The sequence below is a fragment of the Lithobates pipiens genome, unplaced genomic scaffold (assembly GCF_037356315.1).
Source record: "Lithobates pipiens isolate NorthernLeopardFrog02 unplaced genomic scaffold, aLitPip1_a1.2 Scaffold_18, whole genome shotgun sequence".
NCBI classification, from domain to species: Eukaryota; Metazoa; Chordata; class Amphibia; order Anura; family Ranidae; genus Lithobates; species Lithobates pipiens.
This window is the reverse complement of record NW_027507758.1, coordinates 195208834-195235350: the sequence shown is the minus strand read 5'-3', so window position 1 is coordinate 195235350 and position 26517 is coordinate 195208834. Positions and strand designations below refer to the sequence as shown.

The following is a 26517-nucleotide window of genomic DNA, read 5'->3' as shown; positions in this document are numbered from 1 at the left end:
TGAAACAGTTGTGGGGCAGAAGCGCTTTTACTGAAAAGATCGATTCCATGCGGAATCTTTTGTATGTCACTGAAGCGTTCAGGGGCTTTAAGTTCAGAATCAACCTGAACTTCCCTGAGGGTTTTTTCACTATGAAGATGTGAGAATAAAACCCCCTTCCCTCTTCTGCTTTTGGGACCCTGAGAATAACATCCTGCTTCTCCAATTCCCTCAGAGCTTCTAGCAAGGCCTCGGCCTTTACCATGCACCTGGGTAGATGCGTGACAAGGAGCCTTTGAGGGGGTGGTCTTAGGAATTCCAAGAGGTACCCCCTTCTTATTACCCCTAAAATAAATTGATTGGGGGATATTGTCTCCCACTGTGGAAGAAAGGCCCCCAGTCTTCCTCCCACTGTAGCTGGAATGTCACTGGGTTTTACGGGGCTGGATAGGAGGGCGAAAAATCGCCCCTCCTCTGCCCCTGCCTTTTTGGGGCCAGGTTTTCTTTTTCCCCTCTGGTTTAGAGGTTTCCCTACGCCCCTGCGGACGAAACCCCTTTTTTGTTGGTACGGGGGTTTTCCGTTTGAGAGGAAAGGACTTTTTCCTGTCCGCTGTCCGGTCTAGAACCGTCTCTAGCCCTGGGCCAAAAAGGAGGTCCCCCGTCAGGGGTATCCCACATAGCTTTATCTTGGAGGCATTATCCCCTGGCCATGTTTTTAACCAGAGGGCCCTTCTGGCCGAATTGGCTAGAGCCGCCGTTCTGCCCGACATGCGGACGGACTCAGCAGAGGCATCAGCTATGTAAGTGATCCCTCGCAGCATAGTAGGGAAGGATGACAGAATGGTTTCCTTATCTGTGCCTGCCTCAATATGTTGTTGGATCTGTGAGAGCCAGTGCTCTAAATTGCGAGCCACAACTGTAACTGCCATTTCAGGCTTTAAATTGCCGATAGCCGAGTCCCACGTCTTTTTAAGCAGAGAGTCAATCCTTTTGTCCATGACATCTGCCAAGGCCCCCATGTCTTCAAACGCCAAATCTGTGTGTCTGGAGACCTGGGAGAACACGACATCCAATTTGGGATTTTTATACCAAAGGCATGCCGGGTCCTCTGAAAATGGGAACCTTCTTTTAAGGGATCTAGATAAAAAGGGTTTTCTCTCCGGATCCTGCCACTCTTTAACTGTTTCCATTAAAACTTTGTGTACTGGAAACACCCTTCTTTTTGGCTCCCCTAAACCTGAATACATTTGGTCATGCAGGGTTAGGGGCTTTTTATCCGTCTGGATACCGAGGGTTGCATAAATTGCCTTTAAGAGGTCCTCTACCTCATCAAGGGATAACTTATATCTGGAGGCTTTCCTGGACCCGTCCTGGTCCTCCCCCTCGGAACCCTCCTGGGAATCGGAAGAGGAACTGTCTGGAAGTTCCCTACCTGTCCCTGAAGGGCCTGCAACCTCTGTCCCCCCTGTACTAGCAGGTTGGACTGGAGCAGAACTCTGTGCTAGAGGTGGGGTTGTATCCTGGGGAGATGGACCCGTGGGAAGCTGAAATTTTTCAAAAAGGGACCTAAAAGAAGAGAAGGTGGACGAGAGCTCCTTGACTGAAGCTGCTAGTCCTGACTCCTGTTCTGATTCCCTTTCCCTAACGAGGGAGTCAATACAGCCCTTGCACAACACTTTGGTCCAAGATTCCCCTAAAATGTCCCTACAGGAGGCACACTTCTTTTTAGAGCTATGCGTAGACATCGTTTTTTCCGTAGCTTTCTAAAAAAAAAAAAGGAAAAAAGAAAAAAACAGAAAAAGACAAAGTCAATCAAAAGCTCGGGATACAACCCTGGGAGTGCACTAGACCCTTTTTTTAAAACGAAGGGATCTGAGCCTCCCCTCCCCCCTGGCCACCCAGGGGGTCTGCCCCCCCCACCCATGATAGAACCATACATTGGGGTGGGGGGGATCCTAGATAGAGAGTACCCCTCCCCAGGGTGCTCTTACCTTAGGAATGCTGGAGATAGAGTCTGTCGTTTGAGCCTCAGCTTCCGACATGACTGCAGGTGGCTGCTTACTACAGAGTTCCACGCTGCCTGTGCACATTCTGAACTCATCTCCAGCTTGTGCCCGGCCCTCCTATCAGCTCCACGACCCGGAACCGGAAGTCGATCGTATTCGAGGTCAAGCCTTCGTTTCCGCCGGATACGACGTCGCCCGTCGTTCGGCCCGCTCGGTTCAAAGAAAAAAGGGGGCGGACTGTACCCATGTACAGGGAAATCTTCCGAACGGCTTGCCAGCTGCGTCCCTGTAGACGCGATAGGAGTCCCCCACGACCTGAAGCCGCGATCGACTCGGAAGGGGTGGCAGTACCTGGTGAGGTAAGTAAACCGTTCGACCTGTCCGACACGCGGACGTTGGTTTCGAACGGTTTGAACCCAGCTTTTTCCAAACGAAGCACCTGCTTCTTTCAACCGGGTTTTACGACAAAACGGCCACAGCCTCCCCGACTGATTGGCCTGGTTCCTTGCACAGTGTCTCCCCGCCGGAGGAAACACTAATAACTGAGGTCCAGCAGGGGAAGTAAGAATTTATGGGCTGGCGCAGTGTTTCCAGAGGAAGAGGAGGAGTCTATCTCTCATAGTGGCTGTCCTGAAAGACGATTAGGGAAATGGTTTTGCCTTGTTGGAGGCCTTGAACTTTTTTCTAGAGCTTGCGAATAAAATGCATTTGGGGCGTAGATGTTTACCAGCGTGTAGGTGACGTTGTTTAGTTCTCTTGGTATAATCTCCCTTGAGGATCAGGGGTAACTGAGATTAGTTTGAATGTAATGGTGTCTTTAATACCGATAAGGACTCCCTTTGATTTGGTTGGAGGGTTAGCAACAAATATATGGGTGAAGTTTTTGTGAGACATGGTGGGAGGTTTTTCCTGGCAGAAGTGTGTCTTCGGTAAGCAGATAACATCGCTTCAGCTTCAGCTTCGTGCTTCAGTCCAGAGAGGGTATCTTTTCCCTGGGTGGTTCAGGCCCTTAACGTTTAAGGAGATAATTTTGATCGGCATTTTGGAGTTGATAATTTGTGTAGTGTTACGAGATAGGTGTCGATACCTTGAGGATATTCTGTGTTGGTAGTGTGGTAGGTCCGGTGGGACCCAAGGGGGCAGTGTTAAAATGGTCACTGGGTGTGGTAGTTAACTTGCTTGAAAGAGGTAGCTTATCAGCTTTCGCTGGGATTCGGTTACTTCAAAGTTGTTTGGTGTCAACCTTTGCTGAAAAGTGCAAGTAGTTGTGGACTGTAAAGGAGTCAGCAACAAATCAATAGAGAATGTCAGTATTGTAACAGTAAATCAATTATGCTGTACGCATAAACCGGAATTAGCGGTAAAACGGGAATGGGCGGTAACTTCCGCGACTTGTATTGGGGTTGTTAGGGCTGTTCAGAAGAAGAGGGCTCCGACGGGCAACCCAGGGGGGCTTGCAAGTTTTCCTGAAGTTGTGGAGATGGTTCAGGTGGTCACGTCATCAGAAGGGTCAGTAATCCCAATCGCCAGTATTGCGGCTGTTTGTATGTGGTGTGGTGCGAGTGACGTTGCTCCAACGGTTCCAGGATGTGCCATTGGTGCAGCAGGGAGAGACCTTCGTCAAGGTTGCGGACAGAGAAAGATTTGTTATCTTTGGTGATAAGTTTGACTGGGTGACCCCCACTATGGAATTTGGTGGTTCCAAAGTGGTATGGTAATGGTGGCCAAATTCCTGCGTTGCATCATGGTGTACTTGGATAAATCCGCAAAGAGGTCGGGGCTGCATATGGCTGAGGATAATCAGTAGGATTCCTAGTAGTGCGCAGGAGTTTTTCCTTAATCTGGAAAAAGTGAATGCAGACAATGGTGTGTCTGGGTATTGTTTCCGCTAGATGTGGCGGCTTGGGTAAGCGATGTATGCAGTCGATTACCAGTTCCCCTGGAGGGGTGTCGGGGAGAAATGCGGATAACAGCTGCATAAAGTAATCTTAGTGCAGATTGAGGGACAGATTCTGGTATTCCTCTTATTTTAAGTAGTTCCTTCTGGAACAGTCTTCCAAATCTGCTATTTTGGCTTTCATCCACTCAATATCTTCTGCCTCTTCAGGTTGGTTTAGCGTGGGATATGCAGCAATGGAGCTGGAGTCAGCCTGGTTAATAGGAGGCATTATGTTAAGATTGTTAAGATTGCTTACCTCAGCTGGATTTGTCAGCTTCAGCTTTGTCTTAGCTGGGCTGGTGGAAGGGGAAGATGCAGCAGAGAAACTTCCTGCATTGTGTGGCAGTGTAGGGGCTCCTGCCGTTGATTCTCAAGAGGCGGTGTGTGAGAGGCCACCGCGGTGTGCGCCTGTATGTCCGCCGGCGCCATCTTGGGATCCTGGTCTGTGAGGTGGCGGATAGCATGCGGTCAATTTCCGCAGTGTTGGGCGCTCTCCCCCCCCCCCCCCCCGCTTATGCATCCCGTCTGTGATTCTGGGGTTTCCCTGTCCCTCCCGGTGATTCTGTGGCACTGTGTGGTGAGCTGTGTTCGTCACTAGTGCCCTGTATAGTCGCTGTTCCCTCAGAGCTCTCACCGAGCAGCCTTTGCGGTCGGCTTCCAGCCACGTTAACCATGCATATTTTGGACTGTGTTTATTTATTTTTAACAATAAATTGCCAGCAACTCACTGAGAATACATGTGGGTTATTGCAGCCACCTTCCACTACTTTAAGTTCAGATTCTGAGCCCCGTTGGCTCCCATTGTTTCCAGCATTTTTCAGCAGATGATCCCATGCCATCAGACAGCAGCACGGTTCAGCTGTGCTTGGACCATACCTTTTTGGGTGAATGTTTTGCGATTAGCGCCTGTAACTCTTTTCCTTTTCCCAGAAGAGTTGAATCTGTTATAGCTGCAAAGGGTGGGCCAACTCAATATTGAACCCTGTGGAGTAAGACTGGGATGCCATTAAAGTTCATGTGTGTGTAAAGGTAGGCGTCCAAATACTTTGGTAATGTAGTAAATCTGCTAGATAAGGATCTGGTATAGCTGTTTTCCCCCCAAAAATTCCACACCTGACCTGTATTCAAACAGGCCAGTAAAGAAGGGGGATGGGAGTTTTTTTTTTTTGTTTCCCCTCTCTGGAACCACCACAAATGCTTGCCAGAAGGTGAAAGCTAAATTTAAACAAGGGGTTTTGTTCTCACGGGTGATGTCGTTGACCAAATGTGGACATGACTGTATTTGGCCAATGACATCACGGGATCCCTGTATTCATTTGCATAGGGTAGAGACCAGTATCTACTTAACAACCTTAACACTGGAAGAAGGAAGCTTTCATATACAGTACAGTGTAATAGTGGGAGAAAAACCTTATCAAAAGTGCAAATCCTCGTGTGTGTGTGTGTGTGTGTGTGTGTGTGTGCGTGCGCGTTTTTTTTTTGTATATTGTGTGCATTCAGCAGTAATCGGCACAGATAATCGCTGGCTATGCATAAAGTCGCAAATTCTGGTCCGGTCATGACCTGTCAATATGAGTGTAAGGTCTGTTTATTCAAAATAATTGTTGAACAGAAGGACAATTTTTGTGAGAAGTTTCAATATAACAGTCGACGATACAAGCCAGGTGTATTCCTGTGATAAAGATTTGAGTATAGCATGTGAGAAACAGTAGGTAAAACAAATTGCCCAATTACAGGACCATTTGTAAATGGGTAACATTATCCTAAACATAAGGCAGGTGATTTTTCCCGAAAAAGAAAATCAGTGTAGCACCTGTGATATTGCAGCAGCCCAATGAAATAGCCAGTTCATGAGCATCTAAGATACATAAAAAACAAAAGAATTGGTTAACCTGAGGATTCAAATATAACCACTAACAGCGCTGATACCACATCTCCATATACAACAAACAATTTGTCTATGTTAAGCATGTAGTACTTTTAAAAAAAAAAACAGCAAGTCTTTTATCAAAATTGGTGTCCAAACACCAAGTATTAAAGAACCAGCAAGACTTTTGTCAGGAATTAATGTCCATACACCAAGAGATCACACTCTATTCCTCATCAATGAGTGCAGTCCTTCATATTCGTATTCATACAATCTTCTCAGATATCTGGGTGTGTATTGGTATGGTCCTACACCTTCACCATGTGCTGTTCCACCTCCGTGAATATGTATATAGATGGCTGCTTACCAGATTCCAATCACTTTAGAGCCTGTCTCCACTATGTGGAACTCCTCTGTCTGGTTCTGTGTGTCCCGCTGATTGCTCTCACATTGGTAGTAGACATGCAAAAGATTCAAGGGGTCTCATATAGTGTGATACCTTTTATTTAGGATTGAAAAAATTCCTTTCCCCCCCTTACATAATATGCTTACATTTAAAACAACTTAAAACCAGCGTATAACATATGTGGTGTAAGTGCTGCCGCACGATCGTCTCACCGGTAGGCTGCAGATCTCATCCAACACAGTCTCCGTGTGTGGACCCAGGTGATCACGCTCTCTGAAGACGTGAAAACACGAAACGCGTCAGAGCGGTGATCACACGAGCAAGAGGGTGAGTGTTAGCCGACAAGGACCCGGGTCCACACACGGAGACTGTGTTGGATGAGATCTGCAGCCTACCGGTGAGACGATTGTGCGGCAGCACTTACACCACATATGTTATACGCTGGTTTTAAGTTGTTTTAAATGTAAGCATATTATGTAAGGGGGGGAAAGGAATTTTTTCAATCCTAAATAAAAGGTATCACACTATATGAGACCCCTTGAATCTTTTGCATGTCTACTACCAATGTGAGAGCAATCAGCGGGACACACAGAACCAGACAGAGGAGTTCCACATAGTGGAGACAGGCTCTAAAGTGATTGGAATCTGGTAAGCAGCCATCTATATACATATTCACGGAGGTGGAACAGCACATGGTGAAGGTGTAGGACCATACCAATACACACCCAGATATCTGAGAAGATTGTATGAATACGAATATGAAGGACTGCACTCATTGATGAGGAATAGAGTGTGATCTCTTGGTGTATGGACATTAATTCCTGACAAAAGTCTTGCTGGTTCTTTAATACTTGGTGTTTGGACACCAATTTTGATAAGACTTGCTGTTTTTTTTTAAAAAGTACTACATGCTTAACATAGACAAATTGTTTGTTGTATATGGAGATGTGGTATCAGCGCTGTTAGTGGTTATATTTGAATCCTCAGGTTAACCAATTCTTTTGTTTTTTATGCATGATAAGTTTTATTTTATAATGGCAGCTAAGTATTAAGAACCGTCCCCAGGTGGGAGTAAGTTGACTGCACCCTTTGAGCGCTGGGAGTAGAGGTGAGCATATCAATTGTTTTGAGTGCATACCTCTGCCAGATTAGACTACATCTAAGATACAGCTGGAAAAAAACGATAGGACAGTTTGAGCAGTTACAATAAGTCTTATATTGAATGCATATGGAATGTTTTACTTTATTAAAAATGACAGTGTAGCATCTGTGATACAATGGAGAAAAAAAACATTGATCAGAGGAAGGAGACTACATGGGTAGCTAGAATAGGCCCAATTTTGGAGACCTAGGTCAGAGGACTGCATGTGATACACTACTATGGAAAACTAAGGAAAGCCTTGCATAAATATTTACCTCTTGCCGACCGCCTCACGCAGATTTACGTCAGCAGAAGGGCTCGTACAGGCAAACTAACGTACCTGTACTTTGCCCCTTAAGAGGCAGCCTGCTGGCGCACGCACCACCGGCAAGCTCCGTGAGTCGAGTCGTGGGTCCCGTGGACTCTGTCTGCAGGGATACCCGCGATTGTGATGCTAATGTAAACGAGCATCTCCCAGTTCTACCTAGTGACAGTGTCACTGATCTCTGCTCCCTGTGATCAGGAGCAGAAATCGGTGACATGTCACACGTAGCCACGCCCCCCCACAGTTAGAATCACTCCCCAGGACACGCTTAACCCCTACACTGCCCCCTAGTGGTTAACCCCTTCACTGCCAGTGTCATTTACTCAGGAGTCGGGGCATTTGTATAGCACTGATTGCTGTATAAATGACAATGGTCCCAAAAATATGTCAAATGTCCGATGTATCTGCCATAATATCGCAGTCACGATAATCGCTGATCGCCGTCATTACTAGTAAAAAAAAAAAAAAATTAATAAAATTTATAAAAATGCCATAAAACTATTTCCCCCTATTTTGTAAACGCTATAACTTTTGTGCAAATGGTTGTTGCGATATTTTTTTATATATTTTTTTTTTTTACCAGGAATATGTAGGAGAATATGTATTGGCCTAAACTGGAGACTTTTTTATAATTTTTTTTTTTTTTTTTTTTAGATTTTTGGGGGATATTTATTATAGCAAAATGATAAAATTTTGTTTTTCTTTTTTGTTTTTTTGTTCTATAGCGCAACAAATAAAACCTGCAGGGGTGATCAAATACCACAAAAAAGCTCTATTTGTGGGGAGAAAAAAAGAAAAAAAAAAAACGTAAATTTTGTTTGGGAGCACGACCGCGCAATTGTCAGTTAAGGCGACGCAGTGCCAAATCGCAAAAGTGTTTTGGTCTTTGGCCAGCAAAATGGACGGGGGCTTAAGGGGTTAAGGGACAAATGCAGAGAATTCCCAGTGGCAAGATATTTTTGTATAATAATGCAATTGCAGTATATTCTGATTCTAGGCTAAGGGAATGACCCAGAAAGCGCATCATAGGGCTCTAATAATCAAGTACAGACAAATACGTGGATTGATGGTTTTGAGTCTAATACAATGCCTTGAAAAAGTATCCATATCCCTTGAAATGTTCTACATTTTTGTCATGTTACAACCAAAAACCTAAATGTATTTATTTTATTGGGATTTTATCTGATGGACCAACACAAAGTGCCACATAATTGTAAAGTGGAAGGAAAACGACAAATGGTTTTCCAATTTTTTTTACAAATATCTGAAAAGTGTAGCCCTCAGAGGTATATTAGAGAACCTTAGTGAAGAAACAGCATCTTGAAGTCCAAGGAACACACCAGACAGATCAGGGATAAAGTTGTGGAGAAGTTTAAAGTAGGGTTAGGTTATAAAACAAATCCCAAGCTTTGAGCATCTCGTGAAGTGCTGTTCAAGCCATCATCCAAATAGGGAAAGAGCATGGCACAACTGCAAACCACCTAAGACATGGCTGTCCAACTAAACTGACAGGCTGGGCAAGGAGAACATTAATTGGAGAAGCAGCCAAGTTGCACATGGTAACTCTGGAGGAGCTGCAGAGATCCACAGCTCAGATGGGAGAATCTGTCCACAGGACTACTATTGTGCACTCCACAAATTTGGGCTTTATGGAACAGTGGCAAGAAGAAAGCCATTGAAATAGAGCCATAATAAGTCCCACTTGCAGTTTGCGAGAAGCCATGTGGGGGACACAGCAAACGTGGAAGAAAGTTCTCTGGTCAGATGAGACCAAAATTTGAACTTTTTGGCCTAAAAGCAAAACTCTATGCGTGACGGTAAACCCTGCACATCACCCTAAACAAACCATACCCATTGTGAAACATGGTGGCGGCAGCATCATGTTGTGGGGTTGCTTTTTTTTCAGCAGGGACAGGGAAGCTGGTCAGTTGATGGGAAAGTGGATGGAGCCAAATACAGGGCAATCTTATGCTGCGTACACACAATCGGAATTCTGCTCGGAAAAAGGTCTGATGGTTTTCCCGACGGAATTCTGCTCAAGCTGTCTTGCCTACACACGGTCACACCAAATTCCGAGCGCCAAGAACGCAGTTACATACACCACGTACAACGGGACTATAAAAGGGAAGTTCAATAGCCAGTGCGCCACCCTCTGGGCTCCTTATGCTAATCTCGTGTTTATCTCGTGTTAGTAGAAGTTTGGTGAGAGACGATTTGCGCTTTTCAGCTTTCGTGCTTTTCAGATCATTGCTGCTCTTCAGTTTGTGCTTGTGGGTTCGAATATGGTTTTAAGTGCGTGCGGTCAGTTTGCATTTGTTTGTCAGTGCGTGCTATTTATAGTAGTACCGTATTTGATGCCCAGTGCATTCTTGTCCGCTCGTTTCTGATTTTCAGTTCATTCTTTCAGGCTTTACTGTTTTTCAGTGCTTTCTGTTTAGTTCATTCTGACCAGCCGACCGTTTTGAAGCCCTGTTGTGGTTGTGGGTACGTACTCGTCGTAGAGTCCGTGCTGTGCGGGGGCTTGGTGTTGGGCTTCTGGCTTTGACACAACCATGAACCGGGGCAAGGAGGCGTTCATGGACGAAGAATTGGTTACTCCAGTGTGACCAATTCTTGCACATGCCTTTTGCTTCGTGAGATCTAGGAGAATAATCCTGATTTCAGGAATTATCTCAGGATGACGGACCCCATTTTTCACTGTCTGTTGGCTTTGCTGGCCCCTTATATCAGCAGGCAGGATACCTGCATGTGGCAAGCCATCACTCTGGAGCAGAGTCTAGTCACCACATTGCGGTACTTGGCAACTGGGAGAAGCCTGCAGGACCTCAAGTTCTCAACAGGCATCTGCCCCCAGGCTCTGGGATCATTATTCCAGAGACCTGTTGGTTATTTGGACACGTATCTTTTGTGGCCCCTAACGATCTCCCAGCGCCGGAGATGTATATGCCTTGGAAGGGACAGGGAGGAGGCAGGGAGGAGGCAGGACCAAGCACCGTACCCACAGGAGAATTTCCGGTTTACGGGCGGCCTCTGCCATTGGACGACTGTTCTGTCCATCAAAGGAGGCGGGACTTTCTATTAAAGAGGCCGCCGTGTAAACAGGAGATTCTCCTGTAGGTAATCTTTGATGCTCGTCTGTGTGTTCCTGGTTATGGTGGGTTCTGCGTTCCTGGCTCTGGTGGGTCTGCAGATGGGCACTGGCCATTATTTTGCTTCACAGTTCTTTATTTAAAATTTAATTTTTTTTTTTTCCTGAAACTTCCCTCTTAACCACTTCAGCCCCAGACCATTTTGCTGGTCAAAGAACAGACCACTTTTTGCGAATCGGCAATGCGTCGATTTAACTGACAATTGCGCGGTCATGCAACGTGGCTCCCAAACAAAATTGGCATCCTTTTTTTTCCCCCACAAATAGAGCTTTCTTTTGGTGGTATATGATCACCTCTGTGGTTTTTATTTTTAGCGCTATAAACAAAAATAGAGCGACAATTTTGAGAAAAACGCATTATTTTTTACTTTTTGTTATAATAAATATCCCCCAAAAATATATAAAAAGCATTTTTTTTCGCTCAGTTTAGGCCGATACATATTCTTCAACATATTTTTGGTAAAAAAAAATCGCAATAAGCGATTGGTTTGCGCAAAAGTTATACCGTTTACAAAATAGGAGATAGTTTTATGGCATTTTTTATAAATTTTTTTTTTTTACTAGTAATGGCGTCGATGACACTGGCAGTGAAGGGGTTAACCAGTGGGTGGGAGTGTAGGGGTTAAGTGTTCCTAGGGGTGTGTTACTAACTGTGGGAGGCTGGGCTTTCATTTAGTGAACACTGATCTCTGCTCCAATGACATGGAGCAGAGATCAGCGTCATTAGTTGATAGGCAGAACGGGGAAATGCTGTTTACAACGGCATTTCTCCGTTCAGCCGCCCCATGAGACGATCGCGGGTATACCCGCGGCAATCGAGTACGCGGGACCCGCGACCGGACTCACGGGGATCCCGACCGGCACACGAGCACGCCGGTGCGATGGCAGGGCGGCATTAAAGATTGGACGTACCTGTACGCCAATATGCCTGCCTTTGCCATTCTGCCGACGTACATCGGTGTGCGCCGGTCGGGAACCGGTTAAAGTGAAGGTGCGTGTTATACGCCAATAAATACGGTATATCCAAATAATGCACCTGAGCTCATCTCTTTACCACACACAGCCACAAAGGCAAGATAATTATTGTTGGACAGTGTATTAGTGCTCGAAATAACACACTTAGACCAAATTTTAATGGTTCAAAGAATGTCAGGGAAAATGGTCAGCCCTCATGTCCGTTCACTTCATCAAATCTGGCCCTCTTTGAAAAAAAGTTTAGACACCCCTGCTTTAAGGCAAGATCAGACATTATATTGTCCAAAATGTGTGGCTCTTGCCTTCAGAAGGGTGATGTCACCCCTGTAAAAGCCAAATTTTTAAGATGCACTCAAATTGGGAGTCAAACTGGGGATTTGCATCCTGATCCCCCATGCATAATGTCAACATGTGCCATGTGCCATCTCCCATCATGGTAGATCAATGGACGCGTTTTGGGGGTGCAACCACTTCCTCTCTCCTACTTGAGTTACGAGGAAGGGGTTGCAGCCACAAAATGCATACATTGATACATTGTGCATCTTCAAAATTTGACTTATAAAATGTTTCCAAAATGTAAACCTTAAAAAAAAAAATGGTGCCAGTTTTTTGGGGCATTAAATTCTTCCGAGGACATCAATCATGTTAAGTTTTTTTTTTTTTTTTTTTTTCAATCTCCAAAGTTTTTTTGTTTTATCAAGTCTAAATCCCGACTACACCACATTATGTCCTGGATTAGCCTGGTGAAATGATTGTTCTTCCACAAACTGGAAAAAAATACGCACCATGTATTATAAATATGCAGGTATACATCTCTTACCTGTCAGACACACTGTTGTGTTAATCTCAACCACCTCTCCTTTCTTCATAGCCTCAGATTGTTGGGGCCTCTGTTCCCCTTCTTCAGTAGGTGGGGTCCCTGGTGACCTATTTCCCCGTTCTTAGCTCCCCTATGAGAATGAAACAAAAGGTATATTGGCACACAGATATTTGAGGTAACAAATATGAATGTGAAACATTGCTTGGAATTGGGGTACAATTGTCTGTCTGGACAGAGTTCCAAGCTGAAGACATGATTTATTCCCTTACTAAAACTGGAATACTTAACTTTTTTGAACAAGTTTCACACCTGGAGACACCCCAAGTATCCACTGGAGTACCTGTGTGGGACACCCTAAAATGTTTTCTTTCTGAGTCCAGATGTGTAAATGGCTGAGTGTCCTCTCCTTACATTACACTGAATCTAGTTTGCTATTCCTTCGAGGTTAGCGTGACCAAATGTATTTAATCCTGTATCTGGGAAAAACATTGTATTTATTTATGTATTTTATTTGGCAAACGAACAATGTTTACTACGACCAATTACTGTGCCCATGAACATGAAAGTAGCCATTATAAAATGTACAACAGTAAAGAAAAGGACATGGTGCAGCATGCAAGTAAATAGGAACACACAACAAATAATTTTTCAAAGAACTTTCTTGATTTCTTCTGTATTTATCCTGCTCCCTTAATTTTGAGGTCCAACTAGCGTTTTCACAATTGATCCTTGGATCGTTGTACCCCAAAGTTCCTGTGCAGACTCTTCAGAACTTTATTCATGATTTTGGCCTTTCTCAGACTTGGGTTTGGGTACGGACCATAATTCCTGTCAGTCGTTCCTCCTCAAGATGTCGACCATCTCCAACATCTCTACAAAGGACATATTTTGGCCTTAAATCTCCTCCTGGATCTTGACGTTTCTGGCTCCTGGCTTTCCTTCTCCTCGTTACTGCTATTATGCACCTGCTATGTATCCGCCATGTTCCTCTCCCACTGCGATGAAAGACGGGGTGTGGAATATTCTAGAAAGAACGTCGGGTGGGTGGAGTTTCACGCATGCGCAGTGTCTATAAAGCTAACACCTGTGTATCATCACTATGTTCTGTGTGTGGAGGAAGGAGGAACTGAAGTGACGAACGTTATAACGAAGGTAAGATTTTAACTTGGGACATGAGCGGCCTATACTGAATCTAGATTGAGGCCTATATTGTCTTTTGTTTGGTCTTGCAGAGAAAATGTATCCATTTAAAGATCAATAATTCCTGGGCAAATTCCTTGATAAATATTGAGATATTGCTTGAATTTGTAAAGACTTTGGACCCCCAATGCAGACACGAGGGCTTTGGAAACTAAAATTGGTAGCTTGAGAAGCACCTATAAGGAGGAGTATCAGAAGGTCCAGAGGTCCCTGAGGTCAGGAGCAGCAGCATATGTAGTACCACAGACTGGGTACATAGACAAGATGCATTTTCTGGAGGACCAGATGTAAGCCAGGGAATCGCTTTTGACTCTTTCGGCCCCCCTTCCATCTAGCCTTCCGTCCACCCTTCCCTCAACCCCGGCTGAGGCTTCTGAGGACCAACCTGGGCCTTCAATCTAGGAAGAAATTGAGGAGCCAGAATGAGCCAGGTATAATATTTGAAAACATACTTTTGGTGGGAAAATGATTGTTGGTAACTAGATGTTATCGATAACAAATGATTTAACAAAAAGTGTTTGACATATCAATAGACAGTAGGGACCAAAAAAGATTGCGACGAGTGAAAAATGCTAAGCTCAAAGAATGATAGTCTTTTCTATTTATTAACATTCAGTTTGCAACAGCCATGAGTTTAAAATTGTGTGTGATTGATGAACCAAAAACTAAAACTGTCTCTTCATACACAGGAAGACCTCAGGAGGAGGCGGAGACAAGTGTCAGCCAGGAGGGTGCGGGGCCCAGTCACACCCATTCCCAGGTCCCTCCCCTCCGCCTTCCACCCAAAAGGCCCAGGAATGAGTAAAACAGAGGAGGTAGCACTGGCCCTCATTAACTGCTTGCTGCCTGCCCACCAGTGCCGCCTATCAGTGCCACATGTCATTGCCCATAATTGTGCCTCCTAATCACTGCCCATAAGTGCCACTTCATCAATGCCCACCAGTTGAGCCTATCAGTGCCCATCGCTGCCACCTCATCAGTGCACATCAGTGAAGGTGAAAAATTACTTGGTTACAAAATTTACTGACAGGGAAAAAAAGTGAAAAACATTTTTTCCAAAACGACTTTCAGGACAGCCACCTGAGAGATCATGGCTCCACTTCCCAAAGGAAACCCCTCCTCCATCAGAGCTGTTTAGGGAAGTTTCCACACATCCTTCCTCAGTTTCTTGTGTTTCCTCCAACCTGGAGGAACACCTCCGGTGGGAGCCATGATCTCTGGGCTGGTCCTGGAGGTCATGGGGCTCTCACCTGAATTCTTTTCTTTTTTTCAGGAGCTGGTCCTCTCATTTTCCTCCTAATGTGGATGGCAGCATGGGCTCTCTCTCCTCCTTCCATGCTCGGGGAGAGCCAGTACGCCGGGGGTTCCTCTGTCCCCTTGTCAGAGTGGCAGCCGCATTTTTTGTTTTTTTTCCAGATCTCCCGCGTGCAACACGCACTGCATCGCGGGAGCGCGGTCACTCGTCTCGGGTGGCCGAGAGGGCTCGGCCGCGTCCTTCGGGAATGGGGGGCAGGACTTGCGGCGGCATTCCACGTCATTTCTTGGCATTGGAACGCAGGAAGAGAGAGGAGGACCAACTGGCACCTTTAATTCTGGTCGGGCGCAGTGGTGTTTTCGAATCCGGGACCGGCGGCAGTGCATGTTCCAAGCGATGGATAGCAATACCGACAAGGGGGCAAGCCAAGGCGCCAGCAAGGTGAAGGTAGGAGCGGGGCTCTGATGTGCTGTATCCTATACTCCTGTGTGAGGGGGAGAGGTAAAGTGGGGGGCCTCATTAAAGTGGCCGGGAGGTTCGCAATGTCCTGTTTGCAAGGAAAAACTCAGCGAAACCTGGGCCAAGACGCTCTGTGCGACTGGTTTCGCAAGCCTAGTCAGGGAGGAGTCCCCGTCATGTGGTGACTTGGTATCGTCCATTAAGGATGAGCTTAAAGCAACCTTTCAGGCTTTCAGGTCTAAGCTGTTAGAGCCTTGAACATTGGGGGAGTCTAAAGCTCAGCAGTCTCCCTTAGAACCGGGAGGTTCGCAGTTGCTGTTGGGGCTAGGTTTGTCCCAGGACACCTCACAGGATTCCTTTTCATTGGCCCTAGAGGAGTTGGACTCTAAGGAAGAAGAAGATGAGGACGCAGCTTCCAAGTACAAGTTGTCATTGGAAGTGGGGGGCCTCCTTAAAGTGTTTTACGCCACTTTGGGTATTGAAGAGGAAAACGAGCTATCCTTGCATGATGGAATGTATGCGGGCCTAGGAGATTCCAGATCTCGCCCCTTCCCGGTGCATTCCCTGGTGTCTGACATGATTAAAAGGGAATGGTTGGAGCCGGAGAAAAAAACCTTTTTTTCCAGATCGCAGGAAGAGGTTTCCTTTTGAAGATAGCCCAGACCTAGTGTGGAATAAGGTTCCAAAGCTGGATTCAGCATTTTCCCAAGTATCAAAATCGACGGATCTAGCCTTTGAGGATATGGACACTTTAAAGGAACCTATGGATAAGAAGATGGATCTGCTTCTGAAAAGGGCCTGGCAGTCAGTGATGATGAATTTGAAACCAGCCATGGCAACGACCTGTGTGGCAAGGAATCTGGACCATTGGGTTAACCAATTAAAATCTCACATTATGGCTGATTCCCCTAAGCAAGAGATCCTGGATTCCTTTGCTACTCTGTCCGCGGCTATTACCTATATTGGTGATGCCTCAGCAGAATCTGTCCGTATTTGTCGGCCAGGTCAGCCGTCCTGACCAATTTAGACGGGCCTTGTGGCTAAAGACTTGGCCAGGGGATGCGGCCTCGAAAAATAGGCTATGGCTTGCCTTTTTCGCAGGATTTGTTGTTTGGTTCAGAGCTAGACTCTATTTTGGACCGAAGAGCGGATAGGAAGAAGTCCTTTCCAGTAAAGAAAAAGCCGGGGCGTAATCGGTTTTTTCGGGGACCTAGGGGTCCAGCGGAGGTTAGGACGCAAAACAGGAGGAAATCTTGGGCACAGAAGCCCAAGGGTAAAGGGGGAGTCCTCCTCAATCACAATGACTCTTTGGTCAGAGTAGGTGGGAGACTTCGGGAGTTTCTACCTCCAGTGGGAGACCATAACTCGAAATCAATTTGTCTTGTGGATGGTTTCCCAGGGTTACAAAATTGAGTTTAACGAGTACCCCCCTCAAAGATTCCTTCACCAATGTTCCCAGGGACCCAGTCAAGGCCCTTGCTATGAAGGCCCTAATTCAGGACCTGATGTTTCAAGGGGTTGTTTTGCCGGGCCCAGCAGAGGAGTTAGGTCAGGGATTTTACTCTCATGTGTTCCTGGTCAGGAAACCTTCAGGAAAGTTCCGTCTAATTTTAAACCTCAAGGGTCTAAACAGGTCGGTATGGTACGAGAGGTTTTGGATGGATTCTATCTTTTCTGTAAGAAACCTCCTGTCCCCGGGATGCTATATGGCCTCCGTGGATTTACAGGATGCGTACCTTCATGTCCCGATTTGGAGCGGCTCTCAGAGATTTATGAGGTTGGCACTAAGGGAAGGGAGCAGGGTTGTTCATCTACAATTCAGGGCCCTCCCCTTTGGTCTGTCGTCATACACGAGGGTATTCGACAAAATTATGGCAGAAGCGTTAGCTCCCCTTCGCCTGGAGGGAATCTCGGTGATCCCGTATCTGGACGATTTGTTGTTTTTTGCCCAGACCAGAGAGGGGTTGCAAAAAGACCTCGACAGAGCCTGCGTCCACTTAAGGAAGTTAGGTTGGGTCATAAATCTTCGAAAGTCAAACCTGGTGCCCGCTCAGGAAGTGACATTCCTGGGGTTTCGGATCAGTTACCAAAAGATCTTCCTGCCAGAAGAAAAGGAGAAGCTGGTTCAGGGGGTAGCGCAGTTGCAATGCAACCAGCCCCAACCTATCAGGAAGGTGATGTCGGTTTTAGGGACATTGACTTCCTCCATTCCGGAGGTCCAATGGGCTAAGCATCACTTCAGGCCTCTTTAGGCTTTCCTGCTGGAGGTTTGGGACCATCGTCGGAGTTCTCTGGACGATCAGGTGAGGATCCCCACCTCAGTAAGAAGGGGTCTGTGGTGGTGGAGAAACCCAGAGTTACTTTCGGAAGGTGTTTTATGGTCCTTCCCAGTCCAGGTGTGGCTGACAACCGACGCCAGCGCCTGGGGTTGGGGGGGCCCATGTGGACACCCAGTGGGTCCAGGGCTCATGATCCATAGAAGAGGCACAGAGGTCCTCAAATTGGAGGGAACTGAAGGCAGTGGAGAAGGCAATGTGGGCCTTCGCAGACGTGGTTCGAAAGCAACACGTCCAGATCCTGTCGGACAATGCCACGGTGGTGGCATATGTGAACAGACAGGGAGGAACCAGAAGCAGGACACTGCAGGTTCTAGCAAAAGGTATCCTGGGCTGAGCAGAGCAGTTTACTCAGTCCTTATCAGCAATCCACCTAAAAGGGTCTCTGAACAAAAAGGCAGATTTTCTCAGCAGGAACCACGTTCTAGAGGCAGAGTGGCATTTGAATCCAGAAGTCTTCAGACTGATTGGAGAAAGATGGGGTCAGCCAGAGGTAGATCTCTTTGCCACTCAGGAAAATGCCCAGGTCCCCCTGTTTTTCTCTCTGAACAGGCACGAGAGGTCATTGGGAGTGGACGCCTTAGCACACAGCTGGAATTTTCGGCTAGTCTATGCCTTTCCCCCGTTTTCAATTAATTCCCCGGGTGTTGGGGAAGATCGGGGAAGAAGATGCAGGGGTAATTCTGATCACCCCCTTTTGGCCCAAACGACCTTGGTTCTCGACCCTTCTTCAGATGCAACAAAGACCGTTCTGGCATCTCCCCCTGAGACGAGATCTTCTACAGCAGGGCCCTCTAGTCCATCAAGACTTGGCAAAACTAAGGCTCACTGCTTGGTTTCTGAAGAACAGCTCTTGAAGAAGGGTTTCTCAGACAGGCTGGTTGCTACCTTGTTGTCCAGTAGGAAAAAAGTTACCAGGGCAATATATTTTAAGTACTGGAAGGTGTTTAACTCCTGGTGCAGAACTTCAGCTAGGTCACCGAGATGAATTGCTTCGGTTCTGGAATTCCTACAGGAAGGTGCTGATAATAAGTTAGCAATTGGCACCCTAAAGATGCAGGTGGCCGCGTTAGGGGTCTTTCTGGAGAAGCCGTGGGCATCGGACCCACTAGTAATCAGGTTTTTTTTTAGAGCTCTTTCTCGCTCTAGACCTGTAGTATCTAGAAGCTGCCCGGGCTGGGACCTATCTACTGTCCTGCAGGCCCTGACCAAGGGCCCATTTGAACTTATTGTTTCAGTCTCCCTGAAATGGATTACTTTGAAAACCGTTTTTTTAGTAGCCATTACTTCAGCTTGCAGAGTCAGTGAGTTGCAGGGAGCCGTTCTTTTTTGTTTTTCCGGACAGGTTAGTCCTTAACAGACCCAAATTTTTTGCCCAAGGTGGCATCACTTCAAAATTGTTCCCAGGAGATAATTCTCCCTAAATTCTGCTCTAATCCATTGGGTAGGAAAGAAGGTTTCCACACTTTGGATGTTAAGAGGGCAGTTTTAAGTTATTTAGAAGCCACTAGAGACTTTAGACAGTCGGATGCTCTTTTTGTTTCATTTTCTGGCACTAAAAAGGGAAAACGGGCATCCAAGGGAACCATAGCCAGATGGCTGAGAATGACCATTTCGGAAGCATATTCCTGTGTTGGTCAGAGGAGTCCAGTGAACGTCCGGGCTCATTCCACAAGGGCTACAGTGGTGAGTTGGGCAGAGAAAGCTGGCGCCACCCCCGAACGGATATGTAAGGCTGCAACCTGATCAAGTCTAACGACATTTGCCGGCCATTATAGGCTAGATCTTTTGACGGCTGGGGATCAGGCTTTTGGAAGGAAAGTCTTACAGGCTGTTGTCCCGCCCTGAATGGAGTATGTCTCGGTAATCCTCTCAGGTGGCTGTCCTGAAAGTCGTTTTGGAAAATTCAAGTTAGACTTACCGGTAACTTGTTTTCCAGTAGACTTTCAGGACAGCAATAACCCGCCCAGTGGTGTATGTGGTTTGCTGTAATACTATGATATAACTGTTGATTATGTCTTGCAGCTGGGGTTGGAGAGTCTCTACAAACTGAGGAAGGCTGCGTGGAGACTTCCCTAAAAAGCTCTGATGGAGGAGGTGTTTCCTTTAGGAGGTTGGAGCCATGATCTCTCAGGTGGCTGTCCTGAAAGTCTACTGGAAAACAAGTTACCGGTAAGTCTAACTTGAATTTTTTTCAACATTTTTGGTCTTTTATTTTTTACAAAAAACAACAACCCAGCAGTGATTAAATCCCACCAAAAGAACGCTCTATTTGTGTGAAGAAAATGATAAAAAATTTGTTTTGGTACACAGTAGCATGACCTTGCAATTGTCATTCAAACTGACAGCGCTGAAAGCTGAAAAATGGCTTGGGCAGGAAGGGGCTGAAAGTGCCCTGTAGGCAAGTGGTTAAGGAGGCTAATGCAGCCCTGAAATCCCCCTTTGATTCTGTAGAGGCCTTTGGCATCTACATAGCCTCTAATTTACAGAAAATGGAGGAGGGCCAACGTCTCAACTGAGAAAAAATATTTTTTGAGGCCATCCACAATGGGTTGAGGGGCCAAATGATGCATGTCCACCTGTGTGCGCTCCCCCATCCTCCTACTCCTGCCACAAGCCCACCTCCAGAGCCACAGCCTCCAGGGAAATTTGCAGGGCAGCGTGCAGGGAAGGTTGTACGGAAGAGACGAAAGTGATTGCCTGACTTCACACACAGCTTGTTGTAGTACCACAGCCTGGGGACATACAGTGCCTTGCGAAAGTATTCGGCCCCCTTGAACTTTTCAACCTTTTGCCACATTTCAGGCTTCAAACATAAAGATATAACATTTGAATTTTTTGTGAAGAATCACCAAGTGGGACACAATTGTGAAGTGGAACGAAATCTATTGGATATTTTAAACTTTTTTAGCAAATAAAAAACTGAAAAGTGGTGCGTGCAAAATTATTCGGCCCCTTTACTTTCAGTGCAGCAAACTCACTCCAGAAGTTCAGCGAGGATCTCTGAATGATCCAATGTTGTCCTAAATGACTGATGGTGATAAATAGAATCCACCTGTGTGTAATCAAGTCTCTGTATAAATGCACCTGCTCTGTGATAGTCTCAGGGTTCTGTTGAAAGCGCAGAGAGCATCATGAAGACCAAGGAACACACCAGGCAGGTCCGTAATACTGTTGTGGAGAAGTTTAAAGCCGGATTTGGATACAAAAAGATTTCCCAAGCTTTAAACATCCCAAGGAGCAACTGTGCAAGCGATCATTTTGAAATGGAAGGAGTATCAGACCACTGCAAATCTACCAAGACCTGGCCGTCCCTCTAAACTTTCAGCTCAGACAAGAAGACTGATCAGAGATGCAGCCAAGAGGCCCATGATCACTCGATGAACTGCAGAGAACTACAGCTGAGGTGGGAGAGTCTGTCCATAGGACAACAATCAGTCGTACACTGCACAAATCTGGCCTTTATTGAAGAGTGGCAAGAAGAAAGCCATTTCTCAAAGATATCCATAAAAAGTCTTGTCTAAAGTTTGCCACAAGCCACCTGGGAGACACACCAAACATGTGGAAGAAGGTAGTCTGGTCAGATGAAACCAAAATCCAACTTTTTGCCCACAATGCAAAACGATATGCTTGGCGTAAAAGCAACACAGCTCATCACCCTCAACACACCATCCCCACTGTCAAACATGGTGGTGGCAGCATCATGGTTTGGGCCTGCTTTTCTTCAGCAGGGACAGGGAAGATGGTTAAAATTGAGGGGAAGATGGATGCAGCCAAATACAGGGCCATTCTGGATGAAAACCTGTTGGAGTCTGCAAAAGACCTGAAACTGGGACAGAGATTTATCTTCCAACAAGACAATGATCCCAAACATACAGCAAAATCTACAAAGGAATGGTTCACAAATAAACGTATCCAGGTGTTAGAATGGCCAAGTCAAAGTCCAGACCTGAATCCAATCGAGAATCTGTGGAAAGAGCTGAAAACTGCTGTTCACAAATGCTCTTCATCCAACCTCACTGAGCTCGAGTTGTTTTGCAAGGAAGAATGGGCAAGAATTTCAGTCTCTCAATGTGCAAAACTGATAGAGACATACCCCAAGCGACTTGCAGCTGTTTTTGCAGCAAAAGGTGGCTCTACAAAGTATTAACGCAAGGGGGCCGAATAATTTTGCACGCCCCACTTTTCATTTTTTTATTAGTTAAAAAAAGTTTCAAAAATCCAATAGATTTCGTTCCACTTCACAATTGTGTCCCACTTGTTGGTGATTCTTCACAAAAAATAAAAATTTTATATCTTTGTTTGAAGCCTGAAATGTGGCAAAAGGTTGAAAAGTTCAAGGGGGGCGAATACTTTCGCAAGGCACTGTATGTCATCTGCTGCTGTTCCTGTTCTCTGGGAGTCCTGGATCAGATTAACTCCCCTTCTATATGGACTTCTCAAGCTACCAAGTTTGTTTGTTTTTTAGCCAAAAAGTTGCCTTCCTCTTTATTTTGTTATGATGGAAAATAAATTGTTTTTGTTTCATAAAATACTTGCCTATGTGTTTTCCTTCAAATAACAATTGACAAATTTTGTTGAAGGGTAGGCAGGTACATTTCATAAATACAATGTCAAAATTAACAAGGTACACCAGCACCAAACAACCTCCTTGAGGTTTACAAATACAAGATAGTGGTGATGTGGAAATGTGACATAAATAAAAAGGCGATCACGAGAAAAAAAAAAAAATTGATTAAAAAAGGACTTAAAAAAATGTATTATGGAGATCTGGCTTTAATTAAAATAAAGATTTAGGAGATCCATAGAAATAATGAAGAAAAAAGTTTGTGAGAAATCTGTGAAATATTAGCAGCAAAACAACTTCATTCTTCGAGCATTATAAAGAATGCTTTAAAAATTTGAAAAATTTGAAGATAAATAAAAATAAAAAGATTTAAAAATTTGCAGCATGAAGAATCTATCCCCATTATGAACGCTAGTTTTACCAGACTGAGCGGTTCTGTCTTGTACTTGATTCTGAGCATGCGTGATTTTTGGCGTGTCAAAGTGCATACACATGATCGGAATTTCCGTTTGAGAACATGCTCTCAAATTTTTGCTGACGGGAATTCGGCCAGCTAAATTCCAATGGAGCATACACACGGTTGCATTTTCCGATGAAAAGCTCTCAAGCTCTCATCTGTCTTTTGCTGGCCGAATTTCCGATCGTGTGTACGCTGCATTAGAAGAAAACCTGTTGGAGTCTGCAAAAGCCATGAGACTGGAGCAGAGGTTCACCTTCCAGCAGGACAACAACCCTAAACATAGTCAGCTACAATGGAATGGCTTAGATCAGAGCAATATTCATGTGTTAAAATGGGCCAAAGTCCTGGCCTAAATACAATTGAGAAGCCGATGAAAGACTTGAAAATTGCTGTTCGTGAACGCTCTCCATGCAATTTGACAGAGTTTGACCTATTTTACAAAGAAGAATGGGCAAAAATGTTTCTCTAGATGTGCAAAGCTGGTAGAGACATACCCAAAAAGACTTGCAGCTGTTATTGCAATGAACGGTGGTTCTACAAAGTACCTCGGGGGGCTGAATACAAATGCACACCACACTTTTCACATATTTGAAAAACATTTTGAAAAAACTATCATTTTCCTTCCACTTCACAATTATGTGCCACTTTGTGTTCTATCACATAAAATTCCAATAAAATACATTTACCATTTTGGTTGTAACATGACAAAACGTGGGACATTTCAGGGGGTATCAATACTTTTTCAAGCCACTGTATTCTAGGGGTCTGTTTTAATTTGTGTTAGTATTTTGTCAGGGGAATGTGAGTTGGGTAGGGAGAAATGGATGTTGGTGGCAGGTAAGTTGGGCATTGAGAGATAAATGGCATTAGCAGGTTGGGGTAGAAATTTGTTAGTAGTGGGAAAGGCATCCAGATTGGAGCAGATATATCTGGTGAAGCATGCAGCCAGGGAGGGATGGATGTGACCATTGGGTGAGTAATGCAGCCAGGAATAGAAGAATATACTTGTAGCTGTCCTTTTTATTTCTATTTGTTAAATAATACAGCTGTATGACTTTTTCTACAAAAAAAAAAAAAAAGAAAGTCTAATGTTATTGTGAGTATTGCAAATGTAATTCTTTACAATACAGGGCACTGAACTCCTTTTTGTCACGTTTTTCAGGAGGTTGGCCGTATTATTGGTTTATTACTGTCAAAACTGTTTGGCTGGAAACCCAATCTTCAACGACCTGTGCTTGAGGTAATTTTTATCATGTTAGAGAATTAAAGTATAACTAAAAGCTAAACTTTATTTTTTATTTTGGATAGAGCAGAGAGAGCTCAGTTTTATGTCATGTCAGTTTTTATTGCTGTCTGTGTCCCTATTAGAGAGGGTTACCCTCTGTCCTGTTTATCGTTCATCATCTAAAGTAAAAGAAAAACCCAAATTTTGGGCTGACATCAGAACACTTAGGCTGGATTTCCACTATAGTGGAACACTGACGGAGTGCTTTACTGTTTTGGCAGCTGTCCATTTCTGGCTGCATACATTAGTGTACAAAAGGTACACTCCTTTCATGGCACTGTACAGCAGCCTAATTACCCTGTGCTGCACAGATTTTCCCTGCTGCTTGGCTGCAGATTGGTTTTGGGGAATCTCTGTCCTCCGTCCCTTTCTGTCACAAGTGAGACCTCAGGGGTATGTGTGGCTTCTAAAAAAAAAAAAAAAAAAATGTAAAACAAAAATGATTTATAAAAAAGCAATAATAAAAAAAAAAAATTCTACTTACACCAATTTCTGCCCTACTGACACCGTCCACTGCTCTGACACCAACCTCTGCCCTACTGGCCTTATCCTGGTCTGCTGACCAGGCATCCACGAAAGCCCTGGCGGATCTTCCCTTCCTTGGCGAGCAGCTCTTTGGAGCCTCGTTGGATGACATTATTAAGAATGCCACTGGTGGTAAGAGTACACTACTCCCACAGGCCAGGAGGGCTAAAGAGCCTCGCCGCAAGCAAGGGCCCTCTTTTTCCGCTCACAAGCGGGTTTTTCGTTCCCCCGGTGATTCGCAAAATGCCCCCAAGCCGACAGGACGCCCACAGACGGTCAGAAGCGTCCCTGGAACCGCAAGCCTGCGAACAGAAGTGCTACCACGTGAAGGTTTGCCCCACCCACTTTTCGGGTGGGGGGTCGTCTTTGGAAGTTTGCAGCCTGGTGGATCTCCCGGTTATCCGACCAATGGGTCTGCGATCTGATTTCTGCAGGTTACAAGATGGTTTCTCTCTTGGCCGCCAAACAGATTCTTCCCCTCCAGCATACCCATGTCCCCGGTTCGCCGGGAGGCCCTGTTAGGGGCGGTAATGGACTTGCTGAGTCGGGGGTGATTGTACCGGTTCCGGAATCGGAACGCTTCCAGGGGTTCTACTCAAATCTGTGGTTCCCTTAAAAGCCCTCAATCACTTTGTAAAAGTGCAGAGGTTCAGAATAGAATCAGTTTGCTCAATAGTCGCTGCACTCCAAGGGTACTTCCTGGCGACCTTGGACATCTAGGATGCTTACCTGCACATACCCATATGCCTTCGGCATCAAAAATTTCTGCGTTTGGCAGTCGGGGAAGCCCACTACCAGTTTGTGGCTCTTCCTTTTGGCCTGGCATCAGCCCCACGAGTCTTTACCAAAGTACTGGCTCCAGTATTGGCATTGCTGAGGCAAGGCGGGATCGCGATCGTGGGTTACCTAGACAATCTCCCCCTGAGAGCATCTTCCGCCTCAGAGGAGGATGTGGCAATCACCTTGCAGACCCTGCAAGAATTTGGGTGGCTGTTGAACCTAAAGAAGTCGGTGGTTGTACCGACTCAGCATCTGGAGTACCTGGGGTTACTATTGGGCTCCAGGGAAGCGAGGGTTTTTCTCCCCTCAGACAAATTGATGACTCTCAGATTGGAGGTCAATCTACTGATGAGCCGCAAGTTTTCGTCGCACCGCTTTTGCATGCGACTGCTGGGGCTCATGGTAGCCTCCTTCGAGGCGGTACCGTATGCCCAGTTCCACACTAGAGTCCTGCAGAAGGAGATTTTGTCGAAGTGGGACAAATCTCTGTTGTCCCTGGATCGGTAGATCCAGGTGAGTCAACCAGTCGGGGACTCCCTGATCTGGTGGTTGAGGTCCCTGGTGATTCAGTCCGGAAAATCGTTCCTTCCTCTGACATGGACAGCGATCACTACGGACGCCAGTCTGCCTGGCTGGGGTGGAGTGATGGGGATTCAGTCGGCTCAGGGCCTCTGGTCGGCAGAGGAATCCAAGTTGCTGATCAATCTGCTCGAATTGAGAGCGATCAGGCTGTGCCTCCACACATGGTCGATGAGTCTTCAGGGGCGTCCGATTAGGGTACAGTCAGACAATGCCACGGCTGTGGCATACATAAATCACCAAGGGGGAACAAGAAGCTCAGCCGCTGCTCGGGATGTCGCTCACATACTTTGGTGGGCAGAGCGACACGTACCGGCCCTGTCCTTCATTTACATCCCAGGGGTGGAAAATTGGCAGGCGGACTATCTGAGTCGACAGAAACTGGACCCAGGAGAATGGGCATTGCACCTGGAGATATTCAGGCTGCTGTGCCTGCGATGGGGCACACCACATGTGTATCTATTG

At 45.7% G+C, this 26517-nt stretch overlaps 1 protein-coding gene across 4 annotated transcripts in view; it reads left to right on the top strand.

Annotated features, from left to right (window-relative positions):
* The window catches only part of THUMPD2 (THUMP domain 2 tRNA and snRNA guanosine methyltransferase), a 327697-nt gene that overhangs the window by 131148 nt on the left and 170032 nt on the right, over positions 1-26517 (top strand). For 3 of the 4 annotated variants that reach the window (XM_077486496.1, XM_077486498.1, XM_077486499.1), the window contains exon 4: positions 24046-24123. The exons of the other annotated variant lie outside the window; for it this stretch is intronic. In XM_077486496.1, coding sequence (XP_077342622.1) covers positions 24046-24123 — 78 coding nt within the window. The remainder of the gene's footprint in view (positions 1-24045; positions 24124-26517) is intronic. 4 annotated transcript variants of the gene reach the window in all.